This window comes from Platalea leucorodia (assembly GCF_965183815.1).
Source record: "Platalea leucorodia genome assembly, chromosome: 1".
Lineage (NCBI taxonomy): Eukaryota > Metazoa > Chordata > Aves > Pelecaniformes > Threskiornithidae > Platalea > Platalea leucorodia.
In genome coordinates, this window is record NC_138823.1 from 137,934,411 (window position 1) to 137,952,232 (window position 17,822).

At 41.7% G+C, this 17,822-nt stretch overlaps 1 protein-coding gene across 1 annotated transcript; it reads right to left on the reverse strand.

Annotated features, from left to right (window-relative positions):
* Positions 1-6,441: 6,441 nt before the first annotated feature.
* Positions 6,442-16,838, reverse strand: LOC309586570 (uncharacterized protein; the record flags this gene model as incomplete). Its single annotated transcript, XM_082303706.1, has 5 exons — positions 6,442-6,551; positions 8,169-8,264; positions 8,683-8,787; positions 12,542-12,637; positions 16,598-16,838. The coding sequence occupies 5 exons, from the start codon at positions 16,836-16,838 to the stop codon at positions 6,442-6,444; spliced, it is 648 nt and encodes a 215-aa protein (XP_082159832.1).
* Between the last annotated feature and the right edge of the window lie 984 nt (positions 16,839-17,822).

The window sequence follows — 17,822 nt, forward strand, 5'->3', positions numbered from 1 at the left end:
AGAAAAGAAGTGTATCAATTAAATTGCAATACCGCACGGATGTATGAGACTTGAAAATAGCTAGAGGGTTGAAGGCAATTACAGAGTTTATTTAAATGAAAGGAATATCCAGAAGCATTATTTTGAAAAAGATTTGTATTAGTCATGAATTTTGGTGAGCTTCAATACAACCATCTTGTAGTCATTAAAACATGTATATTTCTAGAACTTTTTGCTACCTCATGCACAAACCCCACAGCCTCTGATTCTTCACTGGGCTTACAGATTTGATGAGTGATGCAAACCCAAAATTCTGCAGTTTGGGGATGTAGTCAACTGGGCTATGAGACTTCCTTTGTGGGAACAAGATTGTAATAGCTGCTACGTGTCTCTAGGAAGGAAGGCAGCACTTCATCGCTTGTGAATGGTACCTTCTGTTTTTAAACATTGTTTACCTACATAGTATTTGGCTGCATACAGATGGAAAAGCAGAACTATTTTTTTCTTCTTTGTCTTGTATTTGTGTCAGTCTGTTACAATGACTAGCTAGTAGGGAGGAAGGAAGGGGAACCTAACACAAGAGTTGGCTACTAACAACAGAGGCAAGGCTGCATGTCTTGTCATCCAGATGCAGAATAATTCTGGTTTATCTATGGCAAGCCTTTGTAGCCAGGAGCCAGACACTGACTCTTCTTTTTTTTTTTTTACTTCTCCATTATTTACACTCAGGCAGTTGAGTACCCAGCTGCTGAATGATCTGTGTGTCTGTAAGACTTTTATGCCCCTGTTTTGAGATGGCATTCACTAATAACGGGGAAATTTTGTCCCTGAGTCTCTTAGAGAAATTTGACAATGCTTTTAGCCATGCTGAATCTTAAAATAGGAACTAATAAGAGGAGGAATTGGCTGTAATCATGCCATACATATGCATCAAATCAGAAAGTATTTGTAAAAACTTTAGAGGAGTTTTTGCATTACCTATTGCTCCAATGAACTGTTAGGACCTACCACCAGCCAGATAGATAGTTTTTGAACAAATAAAATTCCACTTTTTCTGAAGTTTCCTATAGAGGACCACCATATTCTTCCCCTAGAGCTGTGAAAGACATTTCAGTTCATGCCTCAACCAACTGAGCTCTGGTAATAGATACAAACCAAAAATAAACGTCATGAGTTCCTGTTCTCCTGAGCACTATTCAATTTACACACACATATTCTGAATAGGAAGAAAATGGAGCTCGTTTTGCCATTTACTGCCACTGTGGGATGCTGATTGCCAAATCATAGCTGTTAGCAGCTCTGTGCCTAGATTTCTCCTCACCTTCTGATAGTCCTCTTAAGTAATTTTGCAAAGTAAGCTGGCATTTTGAGAGCTCAGCATCATTCCAGAATGATACCTGATGGATTTCCAAGTGCCTGACTGGTGAATCTAAAAAATGTTTTCAATTTCCCACTTGTATTTTAAGTTTCAGTGTTTCCATAGTTTCTTTGAATCGAGCATCCAACTGGCTGATAGCCTGACGGGCTGGGAACTGTTGTATTATTTAAAACCTACTCCACTTGAACAGTTTCCTATCTCATAAAGATCTCTATGAACAAAACCTGACTAGCTATTGGAACTGATGCCTCAGGGTGATGCTTTGAATACACAAGGTTCTGAAAATGTTTTTAAAATGCAAACACATCGATATCGCATAATCTCATATTGTAATAATTCCCATTCTACGTGTCAGTTACAGAGGTGTTGTGCTAAAGAGAGAGAGAACATCTGCCAGGAACACTGTTAATAGCGCTTTGGTTAATGAGTTTGTGCAACCCTCCGTTCACAACACTGAATCAATATGTGTCTATGCCTTTCTAGGATTTCAGGCTGAATAAAGGGGTTTTTTTCATCATAACTTCTAGTATTTCCCATTTATTTTCTAAAGGCAGAAATTGATTTCTTTTACATTTTCCAAATGCAAGCTGTGCGAACCAAAGCACATCCAGAGTTTTGCTACAGTAGTTAAAAATGCTCAGCACTAAGCTGTGCTATTTTCCAAGCAAGCCCATGAAGCAGAAAAATTACTAGTACATGCATAAAGGCAGCCAGCTACTTCAAAACTGCCCAGTAATTATGTAATTAGTTGAAACTATTTTGTTACTAGATTGTCCATCATGCACGTGAAACAGAATTCACTGTAATTAGAAAGCACATTGCAACAATGCAGTAAAACTGCTCAGTTTAACAAGAGGCAGAAGCACGTACAGGGCTTGTGTACACAGGTTAACAAAACTGTTCTAAAATTGCATAAGGCAATCTGAAATTAGGCCCAAAAGAGTCTGGGGATTGAGAAGAGGGGAGAAGGGTTGCATACTGCAGGAGCTGCCACAGTCCCAGTCTGACGGAACAAAGGGCAACTTGTGCCAAACTGAAGATCTTGCAGTGATTCTTAGCCCATTATACAGAATACAGGTGTCCTCCCTGAATTTTCTTGCATGATTTCTTTAAATACTAAACAGTGCTGGAAGGTACCTGTGTACATCATCCATTTATTATCTGCTTGCACTAAAGTTGCTCTGCAGGCCAGCAGAAATTCTCCCAAGTGCAGGCTGGCTTTTGCCCATAATCTTGAAAAGATCTTTAAAATGCAGTACAATGAATGATTTCTGAAGGAAGGACTGATATCGCAGAAGATACTACAGATCTTAGCAAGGACTCAGTTTCCTCCATTTGTATCCATGTTGGCTGTGATTTAAAAAAAAAAAAAAAAAAAAAAAAAGGCCTCGTGAAAGGCTCTTTTCTTTTTACAAAAGTTAATTTTATACTCTCATATCTGAGAATAGAAAGTGAGTTAACATTTCCATGTACCAAAAGCAAACCCATGAAGAATCAGCACAAACCCTGAAGTAAATCAGTATAAAAGCTTAAGCTACTTGACAAATTGGCTATATCCACTCCATTACTTGCCCAAATGGGAAAATCCAAAATTTAAATTCTCAATAAAACATAACACCTGGGTACATATACAAAAACCAAAGACAGGGGTTAGAAAGCGTTACTAATGACCGAAGATGTTGATGCTGTTTCTCTTGTATAAAGGTATCGCATGGCGATGTCAGGTCATTTTACTCAACTTCCACCCACAGCTCAGTTTAGCCGATAAAGGATATTTTACAGATAAACCAAGTTAACTCCATTCTTGCTACAACCACTAACAGTAGAAGAGAAAATATAAATGGTAAAATGTGCATGTAAGTACATTAAAAAGAAGAAACTTCTCACCTTTCCACACATGCTCTAAAAAGACAGAATATCAAAAATGCAACTACTGCACTACCCCTACAATTTTTCCAGTTGTTTTTAGTGAAAATCAGAGCATCTGTATAAGGTGTTACAGTTAGCTCTAATAAATAAGGGAGGTAACCTGTTCTATAGCATTTTTCTTCACCTTTGAGCTGCACGCATAACTAGCTTTTCACAGGAAGACACATCTAGCTCCAAAAATTACATGCTGTAACTTGTATGTGCAATCTGCCAGTGAGTGGGAAACAAAAAAAAGACAAGGAATAGAATCATAGAATCATTTAGGTTGGAAAAGACCCTTGAGATCAAGTCCAACCGTCAACCTATCACTGCCAAGTCCACCACTAAACCATGTCCTGAAGTACCACATCTACCCATCTTTTAAATACCTCCAGGGATGGGGACCCAACCACTTCCCTGGGCAGCCTCTTCCACAATGCCTGACTCCCCTTTCGGTGAAGAAGTTTTTTCTAATATCCAACCTAAACTTCCCCTGGCACAGCTTGAGGCTGTTTCCTCTCGTCCTATCGCTTATCACTAGGGAGAAGAGACCGACCCCCACCTCGCTACAACCTCCTTTCAGGTAGTTGTAGAGAGCAATAAGGTCTTCCCTCAGTCTCTCTTCCTAAGACTTGTGCTCTAGACCATTCACCAGCTTCGTTGCCCTTCTTTGGACACGCTCCAGCACCTCAATGTCCTTCTTGTAGTGAGGGACCCAAAACTGAACACAGTATTCGAGGTACTGACAGCTCTTTCATTAAATATATGTGGAACTGTGGAAATAATAATTTGAGGACCTGAACTGTCATTAATAAGACATTCTGAGACTCTTCTACTTTAACTACTAGAAAATTCACTTTTAGACTCACTTAAAACATTGCGGAGATTTAAATGATATTTCTTAAAAACAAAAACAAAAAATCCCAACGAAAAACCCTGTAGCCAGTAGATGGTGCTACATTCAAGCAGTATTTCTAAAATACGCAATCACATTCTGTGTGCTATCAAATTACTGCTTGCTTACTTCAATCATTTCTAAACAGAGAACTATTTAAATTAGCATGTGTTCTGGCCTGCTCAGAAACACCAATTACAGGTCTCTCACCGACTGCTCCTGGTCTCATGCTCCTAACAATGCTAATATCTCTTTTGGGTTCTAATCACCATTATTGTCACTTTTGGCTTTATTAGAAGTAGTCAGTCTTTTCAGGAACAATACTGGGATATCACACCTCTTTGCATTTACATTCATCTGCACATTTACTCTGAAATCTTGGGTCTGAGGCAATTAATTTTTTTCCATTCACTTCCCTGCAAGCAGTATGTCATCTAAGGTATTCAACTTCATTCCTGAATTTCTAAATTATGGTGTGATTATTGTAGTGAACTGTGACAGACACACAGAATTTCATCATCATAAAGCTTAATCCAGAACCGTTGATGAAATCATCTTGTTCCATGCATGAAAACCACATTTTTTACCAGCATGTCTGAAATATCCAGTGTATCACAGCAAAAGCGGCACAAAAAATCATACACTCCTCTTACTCCATCCCCCGCCCCGACAACAAAACCCGCATAACACGTGTCCGTAGCAGGTTTCATCTGAACCAACTGCAACAAGCCTCCAAAGCAAGGACAGAGGAAGGCTTCTCAACTGCACACCACAGCAATTGCTCATGACAGAAAAGAGGAGTCTTATGAGCTATACCCTTGTCTTTCATTTGCCCTCCGAGAAGGCTGGTAACTGAGAAGATCCCATTTCCTTTGCTTCCCGACAATGCTTGGAGGCTTGTAATCCCTGGAGAAACACGCCTGTGTAAGTCACTCTGCCTATGAAAGCTACACCTTCTGGTAAGGGAGCTTATACACAGATACAATGTTATTCCATCAAATGGATTAAAATAACACATAGGCAAATGAATTAAAGTAATGCATAATTCTCCCACCAAAAATTCCAGTTTCACCTAGAAGACAATGAAAATCAATCTATCTAAAAAAAAAAAAAAAAAAAAGGATTTGGGCATCGTTCAGAAAGTTGACTGATACAACTTGCATGTTTTGGCAAAACCTTCCTCAACTGTAGCATTCAAGAAACAGCACAAATGAGACATGGCACAATGACCATAGGAGCCTCGGTCCAACCTGCAGCCCGTTCAAAAGGCTGCAAAACCTGAATGAGGCCAAAGTGGAACACGTCCAGAACACCAGCCTCAGCATCCTCCACACAGGTGGTTTGTGACACACAGCTTTTCCTCGCTGCCAGTCTGTAGCCTCCCATTTTACTGCTCCTGTAACACCACCATCTTGAATAGGAATGAATCATCAACATCTACATCTCCAGAACGGAGATAAACATATTTCCCTATCTTACTGGGATAAGGAAGGGAAATAATTGGAAATTGAGAGATGATCAGATAATATGATTGTAGAAGTAGTCAAGATAAGGACTCTTTTAGAGTATCAGTATGGATTAAGCTTTTAGAAAGTAATAGTGGAACTGTCTGAACAAGCACTGTGTTTTTTTTTTCTTAATACTGTTTAACTGATCAAGATCCAAATCTGATTGGGGGGGAGGGGCAGGAAGCATACACAAAACGATAACTAGGATTTTAATAAGATGCTTTGCAGTTTGCTGATGTTCAGAAACATGCAAACTCTGCAAGTTTACTCTTGCAACTGTGTAATCTTATTAAAGGCAAATTATACTTGAACTAACATCCACTTCTGATAATCTGAATTAAGGACATTTTGTTTCATGGCCTTTTTAAAAACACATCATTAATATAACGCAATACTTCTAGTCAAAGGGGAAAAAAAGAAAAACAAAAAGAAGAGCATAGATCTATTCTGAAGTACTTTATTTGAAGAGTAAATTTTATTTCAAGGTCAGCTGTATCAATCAAGACATAATACTTCTGCTTATGAAGAAAAATGAGAACAGAAGAAAATGTGTGCCATACACTACACACACTTGGATACTTTTAACAGCTTTGTTACAATCAGCAATACTTTTCTTTCATATAGAAAAGCATTTACTTAATATACTGAAGACAAAAAGCTATCTGAAATCAATTAGTTACCATGTTTGTTTTAAGGTTCCCCACTGCTGCAGACTTCATCTCTGTACGAAGAGTTACATGAAGAAAATGCAGCTTATCTTTGCTGAAGTTGCTTCATTCCTTCCTTTTCTTTGTACACTGTAGACCAGAGTACGGCAGTCGACATCTGCACACGTTTGGAGCTATGCATTTTCCTCCGTGTTGACAAGGTAGTTTACATACAGCTGAAACGAGACACCAGATACACAGTATGTCTTCAGCACAACACAGGATCATTTTTCTTCTTTGTGTTACTGTGCTAGCAGAATTGTTCCCTGGTGACTGCACTGGGACAGTATAAATAAAAGCATAATGGACGAACTGAAAAGCAATGCCTCTCAATTTATGGCATCATGGTCTTCACTGGAATATAGCCACAGTACATCTAGTCTTATTCATGCTCCATTCTCCTTTTAAAATACTATCATTTCTGTTGTTCTTTAAGGCACAGGCTATTTTTGAGATGGATGCCTCCATGAAAGTGAGGGAACAATAAAAATTCCTGCTGAAAGTTACTCAAGCCGGTTCTTGGATCCACATCCACGAGGAAACCACTGCCACATCCTAGCTGTTGCTGACACACTGCCCTTCTGTTCCCCCACTCCCCCAAGAGAAGAGTAGAGGAGGACTGAGTGGGCACAGCTTTAGCTGTCCCCTAGCTACACACCAGTTCAGGTAACAAGCCGGGGCTGTAATTTGCTTATGAGCATCTGTACCAACAGAAGTCAAGCTGGATGCAGATCTCTAGTTAGTTCAGGAACAGTGATTATTTTGACATTAAGAACGTGAACACTTCTGTTGTCATTGCTGGTGCAGGGAATGGAGCTAAGCATTTTGTATGTTCTCCGCATCTCCCGTACTTACCTTTTAATATCACCCTCTATCTCAATACACTGATTAATATAAAGGATAAGCGTTCTGCTGGTCAAATGGGAACGTTAAAATATTATTTGTTAATGTTTGCTTGACTATATATATTGCAGAAGAATTAACACTAGCCGATTTGGATTCCCCACAGCCACACAAAAATTTCAAATGCAGAGTACTTAATCCAGAGGCCTTGCACCCATGATATCCAGTTCAAAAGTAATATTTAAATGAGCTTTCTCTCAGTCTCCTAGAGAGCAAACAAAAACAACTTTCCTTTTTACAGTCTCAGGATTATTGCCTTTAGCATCAAGGCAGTGCTGTTATGAGCATACAAGGCCCTGCCAGAGAAGAGTAGATTAAAGTTTTTATAATCATCATCTGCTCTTGTGAATCAAAATTTGGGAAAATACAAGTCGTTCAGCAAGAATGTCAGTCAGTACTAATCCTGATTACAGCCAGCTTCCTCTTACTCTTTTTAAGAACACCTGAAGTTGATTCTGCCGACTTACCCTCAAAGGGAGAAGCAAGTTTCAATTTTCCATGTGCATAAAATTTAATGAAGCTTCCAACCCACATCAGTAGTGATAGTGTTTCTATAATGGCCATTTTCAGTTCTTTGTAATGGGGTCTCGGTTTATAGAAAATATTTCAGAAATACTGACAAGACATACCAAGTCATGAATTTGGTGACAATCAAAACCTGAATCTGAATTTACTTAAAGTGGAAAAGTTCTGTCTTTCTGACCAAGTTGAAAATAGAATAGAATTCCTTATGCATACTTGTAAGATCCACAGTATGCAGAAGCAGCTCTCATTTCCAATTCTAAGATACTTTCCTAGCAGCTTTGTTAGGCACTGAAGATTTGAACGCTATATTGGTAAATCCAACAAGCAGAGAAAAGGATAAACGAAAAATGTCAGAAGTCATTTACCTAAGTGACATGCCCCACCGACCCATCCAGCTGGACAGCTACAAATCCCAGGAGCCACACAAGCTCCATTATTCCGACAACCTTGGGGACAAATTGCTAGAAGAAAAGAATGAGTAAATCAGCAGGATTTATAAAACTGATACAAAAGAATCCTGACAGAATGAAAGATTCAGGATGATACAAATCAAAATGGCAAAACACATTTTCTTCCAGGCCAGATACTCAACTGGTATAACTCTAAAGGCATTTCCAGGACCATGAAAATGGAAAAAAATACTTATGTACTGTGTTAAGAATTCTGGTTTAAATGTTAACAGATGTACACTTTAATGCAAAATAATTTGACGCTATTTTATCTGAGTATGTTCCAACAATGCAGGTCCTTCATTTCTAGTAATGTAGTAATCCAATGACATTTCCATAGTTATTAGCCTCTTAATACTTTTAAAATGTATTTCTTACTGCAGTTACATTTTGAATCAATATAAATATTTTCATGAATGTAGATACCCACCTTCTTGGCATCTTGATCCTGTCCAGCCAGAAGCACAAAGGCACTTCACAACTCCATTGACAGAGATGCATTCCCCACCATTTTGACAGCCTCCTTCACAGCTTACTGTGGAAGAACAGCATATGCAGTGAATTTCAGAAGCAGCATAGGACTGCAGACAATTATCTTTAAACAGCTGGTCTACCATCAACTGCTTGTTTTATCACATCTGCAAAGACTAAAATTTCAACTATTCAGAGCAAGGCACAGTTCTATAAGGAGTGAGTGAGGATGAAAGAACCTTGTCTGCAAATGCCAACTCAAAATGCTGTTAAAATTTAACATGTGCTTAAATGCTTGAGCATTTAGCCTGAGAGTACCAACAAACAAACATGATTATCGCTATGGCACAGCTCCCCCCCTGCCCCAACTGTGAACCAACTGTTCATCAGCTACACCACAGTAACTACTAACACGCATATTCTCATTGATCTTGCTAAATCACAGGTGGTAAGCCAGTAACATGTGGTCAAGGATTCATATATTTCCTGGCCTGACAGGACCTACGCATAACAAGAGGAAGAAGAGAAGGGGATACTACTTTGACAAATGAACCTATGACTATAGTCGAGTGGTGCCTTCCCAAAGACCAACTATCTAAGTCAGCCTCCTCATTCCAGAACTGTTCTACACATCAAAGCCCTGAAGACCTCATTAATGAAGCATTATTTATGCCAGACATATGATTGGTATCAACTGTGGTGTGCACCATCTTTGAAATATGGCATAATCACTGTTCTGTACAATCAAATGCATCCTTTCACAAGCATGAATGTAAATGTATACACCAATGCCCTGGTTTTGGCTGGGATAGAGTTAATTTTCTTCCTAGTAGCTGGTATAGTGCTGTGCTGTGGATTTAGTAGGAGAATAATGTTGGTAACACACTGATGTTTTGGTTGTTGCCAAGTAGTGTTTGTGTTAGTCAAGGACTTTTCAGCTTCCCACACTCTGCCAGGTTCACAAGAAGCTGGGAGGGAGCACAGCCAGGACAGCTGACCCAGCCTGGCCAAAGGGCTATGCCATACCATATGACATCATGCTCAGTATATAAACTGGGGGGAGTTGGCCAGGGGGCAGCGATCAGTGCCCAGGAACGGGCTGGGAATCAGTCAGCAGGTGGTGAGCAATTGCATTGTGCATCACTTGTTTTGTATATTCTTTTGTAATTTTTTTTTTCTTCCTCTGCTGTCCTATTAAACTGTCTTTATATCAACCCGCAGGTTTTACTTTTTTTTTTCCGATTCTCTCCCCCATCCCACTGGGGGGGAGGGTGAACGAGTGTCTGTGTGGTGTTTAGTTGCTGACTGGGGTTAAACCATGACAACAACCTTCACTGTATTGAAGAGAAACAACTATCCTTTATTATAATGATGAACAGTTGGGATGTCTGCTTGATACTTGGTAAAAAAAAAAAAAAAAAAAAAAAGCCCAAATCTCTGTTCTGCCACAAGTTTTGAGCATGATTTCAGCTAACGGATTTTTGGCACAAATGCTGAACACACAAGGACACGCAAGTCAACTCCAGCACAGCTAGAAAAGCTCTTCAAGGCTTGTTTGCATATTTCTTTGTCACACGGTATAAGTTAATGTATTTAATATTGATTCTATTTGATCGATCGTGGTGACTGGGAGAAGTGCCTGAAGACTGGAGGAAAGCAAATGTCACTCCAATCTTCAAGAAGGGCAAGGAGGACCCAGGGAACTACAGGCCGGTCAGCCTCACCTCAACCCCTGGGAAAGTAATGGAACAGCTGATCCTGGAAACCATTCCCAGGCACATTAAGGACAAGAAAATCATCAGGAATAGTCAGCATAGTTTCACCAAAGGGAAGTCATGCTTGACCAACTTGATACACTTCTACGATGAAATGACTGGCCTGGTAGATGAGGGGAGAGCAGTGGATATTGTGAGGGTAACCAAGCACTGGCATAGGTTGCCCAGTGAGGTTGTGGAGATATTCAAAATCTGCCTGGACACAGTCTTTGGCAACTGGGTCTAGGTGGCCCTGCTTGAGCACGAGGGTTGGACAAGACCTCCAGAGATCCCTTCCAACCTCAACCATTCTGTGATTCTGTGCGATTCTATGATTCTGTAATAGCACATTGCACCGCACTGCAAGTTTGAACATCCAGGCTCCATATGCCACAGTACTGCACCTTAATGGTAAGCACAAGCACATCCTTTGCCTTACAGGGATAACGTGATAACAAATGAAAGTAGGACCTTTACTCAGATACAAATCCAAGTTTAGGCTGTAGTATTAGCATAAACTGAATCCTCACTCTGCTTTTCCTGTTTAACTAGTACTTCTCACCTTGCTTCTGACTTAGGCTCTTCTGAGAAGGTAAAGTTCTCCCTTCTTGTGGGGTCCCTATCAAGACCCCACAAACCTACACTTTCAGTTGGCTTTTAGGAAATAAAAAAAAAAAAAAAATCTTTTTGCTGGAAAATGAAGCTGACCATGCTCCAGTTTACCCCACTGCTGTCAACACTGTTATGTCTACTCAAAATGAACAGTTATTCCCCAATGCATTACACAACAGTACTGTGTTCTTCATTAGAAGGCACTTCCTTATCTTTCTTATTCCTTTATAATGTTAACAGTTCTGATTTGATATCAAATTATCATCACTAGCAGTCAAATTCCCATTCAGTCTAGTTAACATCCCAGAGCTACAGTTTAAGCTTCTGCAAACTTAAACAGATGTTACCATGTTAGGTACACTCAGGTCATGCTTTCTTCATAACATACCAAATACAGCTTTATTAAAAAATAAAACAAAACAAAAAAGCCCACAGACAACCCAACAACAACAAGACTCCAAAGAGCTGCAGAAGTTAGCAGAGTACCTTCCCCGAGTACCCATTAGGTTACATTCCAAGTAAACTCTTGCAGCCATTTCACATTTGAAGGAAATAAAGAAAATGCCTGCAGAATAAATATCAAGCACAAACAGAGAATCCTGTGAGGTGTTGCTAACTGCTGTGACCACAGTCAGACAGAATGCTTATTAAGTTCTCAGCAGTGATGACTGCCCAATTAATTTACCAGCATCTGTTCAAAAAGAACTTCTAGGATTTTTTTAAGTGCCACGTTGAGGCATTTCTTCTGAAAGGAAAACAATGCTTTCTTTTCCTTCGCTCTCTGGGGATATCTTGCCTACCACATCATTTTCCCCTCAAATATTTCAAGTTTGCTTCCCCTTTTATCTCAGAACCCAAGTTATAATCAGTAGTATGATCAGTTCAGAACAACACAACAATGTTTTCTTGGATTGCCTTTTCCAATTCATGCATATATTTGATAGGCTTCACAAAACCATAAAAATTGGTCTTTGCTACTCATCATCTCTGTCACCTCCCATTACCTATCAACAATACATTGCCATACATATCTTTAGCAACCTGCCCTCAATATTACCATCTTGCAGATATTACACAAAAGTTTCAACCACCTAACACAGAATTATGTATCTCTACAAGTCATCGCATTAAATTATTTAGAGTCTGTTATAGAGCTAAACAGCATTTAAACTACAGAATATTTACCTAACACATAAACAAGGTTTTTTTCCAAGGGACCAAATTCTCTCAGATTCTCACAACAAATTTCAGTACATATACTCCATCTCATTCTCCTGCAAGCATGCAGATCCTCTAGAGCATGCATTTTTTGACAGGAAGGTCAGAGGTCTAAGGAATAAGGTCATTATTTCAAAGAGCATTAGATCCTGGACTTGAGGAGTCCTAAATGAATTTTGTCTGTTTTCAAACTTCTTGTCTTTCCAAGCTATCACTTGTTGGTGTTTTACTCACCTTTATGACAGTATCTACCTCCATAGCCAGGTGCACATCTGCATTTTCCAGGTCTGAGGCACTCCCCACCATTTTTGCATTTTGGATAACATGTTGCTGTAACACAGACAACAAACAAAGCTTGGATAAATACTGGTGAAGCTTACCAAAATTACTGCTTAAGTACATAAGAAATTTGCATTATTCTAGTCTCTGAGTACTCATTTTGTCTTCGCATTTCCTAAGATATGTTTGCCCTACCATCCCCACATAGTGAAATAGTTTCCCTGCACAGAGAGCACTGCACCGTTTTAAGCTTTTAAACACTCAAAACTAAGGAAACGTTTGGACCCTGGACAGAATAGACAAAAGAGAGTACCATATTAAAAAAGAACAAAGGAACATAGCTGGACTGCCAAAGAAGCTTTTGATAACTGAAGTCAAGTAATGACAGGTGAGAAAACAGGTGAGAAGAAGAATGATTTAATAAAAAATGCTGCAACTTCAGTGGCACCTTCCAGTTATTAAGATTTAATATCAGACTTAACTCTCCTGGATTCCTACATACCTCTCCAGAAAAACTACATGCTCGTGTCCTCATACCTCTTCTCTAAAATGTCTCCAGAAGCAAGACAGCAACTTGCTTCTCCAACACCCTCTTTTTTTTTTTTTTTTTTTTTTTTTTTTTGCCTTGGTTGGCCTCTCAGAGACTTTTCTGAAATGTACAGTGTTGGTTTAGAAATCATCTGAGACAAATGTAACTTTTGTCACAGCTGTAATTATCTGTTGGGAAGAAAGCATCTATGATCATCACAAATTCTGCAACTTTTTCATTGATGACAGCTTGGAGAGGTTGGATAAGGCACAAATAAAAATCTTAATTTTGCAAAAATTCTGGGCAGGTCCAGTCAGATTGAAAATAAATTACCCATCACATAGCCCTCCTTGCTACTCATAAATCATTCCTGAATCAGCCCTGGTGTCTGAGAAAACATTTGTTTATTCACACACAGATTTTAGAAACCCATGTGTTTCAGGGAGTCTCATCTGAATTAACAACAGGTATGAGATGAGTTGTCTACATCACATTGTTTTATCCTTTGACTGGATGGGTGAGAAGTCTGAAACAGAGGGAAGAAAAGGGAAAAGATGAGCAGTGAGTAACACCACACTGATTTTTGCCCTCGTATACTTAATGCACTCTCAAGCAATCCCACTGAAGAATGGAGAATTTTTCACATTAGTATCTGCAGCATGAGTATTTGCATGCAAATAAAGGATACAGGCATGTATGAAAGAACCATTCAGCACTCAGCTCTGCATAACGGTTTTACCAGATGCTTTCAGTTCATTGGAAATGCCGCACAAGAGCTCTCAATTTAAGAAAAATTCTATTTCTGTATTATGTCATATAGTTTTATAAGGTTTACTTTACCTATTTATGCTAAAAGATACTAATATGGCAGTGGTATCTGAATGTCACTGTGAAGTCACATACACAGAGTAAGAGACCAGCCCTGCCCTGAAGACCTAATACTTAAATTTGATACCACCTGCATGAAGAAAGCATAGCAAGTGGGAAGCACTGGCATGAAACAGGGGTGGGGAAAGAGAATAGCAATGAGATACCAAAAGGTTAGCTGTGTGCACTATGCAGTACTGCAGTCCTATTCTACTGTTCTCATCTGCTAACTTTTACCATTTGGACGGATGGATGCTTTTCCATGCAAAACATATATTATAGGAGAGAGCTGAAGAAAGACTCTCCATTGGGCACGCACCTTTTAGAAAGCAGGGGCTTCAATAAAGGGCAAGGGCTTTATGAAAGAATTAAATATTGCCCTGAAATCCACAGCCTCCAAAGTGCACTTCTTTTCCTTATGCTTGTTTTACCCTTTGCCAAAGTATCTGCAGCTTCTCCGAGACTTTTAGGTATAAGCAAGATTACCTCCAGTGAATGGGAGGGATCTGACCTGTAGCTTCATAGCACAACATGCTACCAGTGGCTTCATCAGAATAAAGGTTATGCTGAATGCACCCTGAAGTATTTTACAATATACCCACGTTCAGAGACCTCTTAGGACCGCTCACGGGTATTACCGTTGAGTCCACCGGAACTACTCTATGTTTGACTTGTGTGTCATTGTGATCCCACTTTGAGCAAGAGGAATAATCAGGAAAAGCTCTTTTCTAAGCGATCCATTCAACTAGAGAGAACCAGTCCTAGAAAAAGTCTTGCCCAACTTTTTTACCCTCAGTTATATCCATGTTTTACGATCCCACAGGTTAGGGTATTCCAAAACCTATAATGAACATAGCATCTGTGTATATAATTAGACCAATTTAGCTTCTAACCACAAATTCAAATAAGTTTGGAGATCATCTACTTAAAACCAGAGCAAATATAGTTTTTTTCCAAACTGCCTTCAACTGTAATGAAATTCACTCCACCATTTTTTAATTACAGAACAGATTGTCTCCTTCCCCTCTCAATCATCTCAATAGCCAGAAAAGGCTAGAGGCATCACAAACACTTTTTTTACCCCACTATTTCAAGAACACGACACTTCAAGTAAAAAAAAAAAAAAAAAAAAAAAAAAAAATCCCAGCACAAAACACCCCCCCCAGTCAGACAGACATGTCCCACCCTTCATTTCTATGTTTTTGGTGAGAAGGGGGAGAAAAAAAGTTAATGTATCTCAGTGAATTTTCCTGACAGAACAAGGGATGAAGTTTCACTTATATAATTTTTTTTCTGCGTTGATGACCTTATGAGAGCAAGCATTCAGTGGTTCCCTTAACAATACCAGAATTCACCTCTCTAGTTCAAAAACAGATCTGCACCTCCAACAATCTTTCACATCTCCTCTAAACCCCAAGATGTCTAGGGTCCAACAGTTGTTGGGAACAGCGCATACTGCATAGCTATTCATCCCCACTACGCAGTGCATGAGCTATACAGCATTTGTCGCCACCCGCTAGCCTTAGCTTCTAAATACAACAACACTCCATGAATGATCACGGTGCTGAATGAAATTTTCAGCATCCCATTTCAGAGTTTAAAAAAAAAAAAATAAAAAATCATGCTTTAGATGAAGGGCATTGAGAACTAAACCAAATACTGTACAAATTATATTACCTCTTCACACAGGACAAATGCAAGTCAAAAGAACTTCTGATATGGAGTGTTTTTTAGCAATTATTAGCCACAATGCTCTGTAGTTAAACTTTTGAAAAAAGGAATTAGAAATTGGGCATGTTACATTAAACAGGGCTTAGACAGGAACTCTTCTTGCCAATGTTTACTTTTGCATATTGGGCAATGTTTTCAAAAACACTTGCCTCCCCTGGGAAACCATCAGGAACAGGCTTCAGTTCACCCTAGCTTTACGCCTCCCACCATGGAAACGGGATGTACAAATGATTCTGCGTGTCAAGCGCAGAAAGCTGTCAAGCCTCTAAAAGCATCATGCCTTACTCAGGTAAGCATTTAAACACGCATACAGAAAATGACAAAAGGAAGCCGACGCCGAAGCCTGCCCTGTAAGTGGATGTTCACCCAATGTGCAGATGGTAAAACGCTCCCTGCGGACCACACGGCCATTCCCGACGGCTGGCTCTACCCACCTCAGGTGAGCGCCTTCAGACAGGAGCCGGCTCTCGCCTGCGCTCTGTCCGTTTGCTGTCGTTGCCTCGCCTCGCCAGACACCGAGTGTCTCTACCCATCTTCTTCCACCCCACTTCGTTTGCGTCCTCCCCAGCATCCAACCACCACCGTCTCACACCATAGCCAAACCCGAGCTCCTCGGATCTTCCCGGCGGGATTACTTGCAGGGAGGCTGACAGCTCCCAGAGCTCACACACAGGTACTTGTGCCCAGCCCTGTTCAGGCCAAGACACGTCCCCAGGGACCACCACCTCCAACGAGCTCCCCCCCGCAGCCCCGGCCGCCGCTTCTCGCCTTCTCCCCGCCCGCCATCGCCCCGCGGCGGCTCCCCGCCGAGGGACCCCACCGCCGCCTTCCCGCCCACCGGCGCCCCCGAGCGCCCCGCCGGCGGGGCGAGGCCGGGCCGTTACCGTGCTGGCAGAGCTCGCCCTCGTAGCCCTTGGAGCAGAGGCAGGTGCCGTTGCCGAGGCAGAGCCCGCCGTGCTGGCAGCGCGGGCTGCAGGCCGCCGGCCGGCCCGCGCCCAGGGAGAGGGCCGCCCCGCCGGCGGGCAGGGCGCCGGCCTCGCCGCCGCGCCACAGCCCCCACAGCGCCAGCCAGAGCCAGAGCAGCAGGCGGGGCACCCCCCCGCCGCCGCCCGCCCGCCGCGCCATGGCCCGGGCGCCTCGCCCGCCGGCAGCCGCTGGCTCGGGCAGCTCCGCGCCCTTCCCCTCCGCTCCCCGTCCTCGGAGCTCACTCCCCTTTCACCCCCGCTCCTTCACGCCCCCCTCGCTTTGCCCCCCTCTCAGTTCTTTTCCACTCCTCCTCCTCACCCCCACTGCAGCGCCAGCCTCCCCCCGCCTCGCCTCGCCTCGCCGCCCCCCGCGGTGTCCGTGACAGACAGCGGGTTACCCGTCCGCGGGCAGGGCCAGCGCGGCCCGCACCGGCCTCCTGTCGGGCGGCAGGGGCTCCCGCGGCGCTCGGCCGCAGTGGCTGAGATAAACCGGGCCCGGGGGGTCTGCAGGCCGCAGCCCAGAGCCCGCCGTAAGCAGAGGAGCAGCCATTTATCAGGGCTAAAGTGCGCGCAGGTGAGGGAGCCCACCTCAGCGTGAAGCCTAGCAGTGGGCCCCGCCGTCCCTTGGCCCTTCGCCCCTTTGCAGGATGGCACTGCTCTTGCCAGGTAGCTGGCTTCCCTCCCTCTTCACTACCTTCTGGAACCTCTAGTTTCTATTCACTTCCATCTTTGAAGTCACCACACGACAGGAATATTGCGACACAATATTTAAGGGTGATTTGAGAGAGAGGATTGATGTACTGAACTCACTGCCACTTTGCAGATGGGAAAACTGGAAGAATGCAAGTTTCATGCTGCTGCCTCATCCAGCGTACAGTCTCTGAGAACTTCTGGCTTGAATACAGTTCTGTGACAAATAGCAATATATTTCATTTCAATTGTGAAAATATCTTCGGTTGCAAGAACACAAACATAGATGATTGGAATTTTCACCTCATTGTTTCCCTGTCTTTCACAAGCATTTCCCATAATTTTAAATGTTTCCCAGAGAAAGCACACGCTTTCAGTGCCAAGACCGAGCCCAAGGGAATTTTTTCAGATGGGTTTGATTGACCAACAGCTATAAAAGGATACACCTACACAA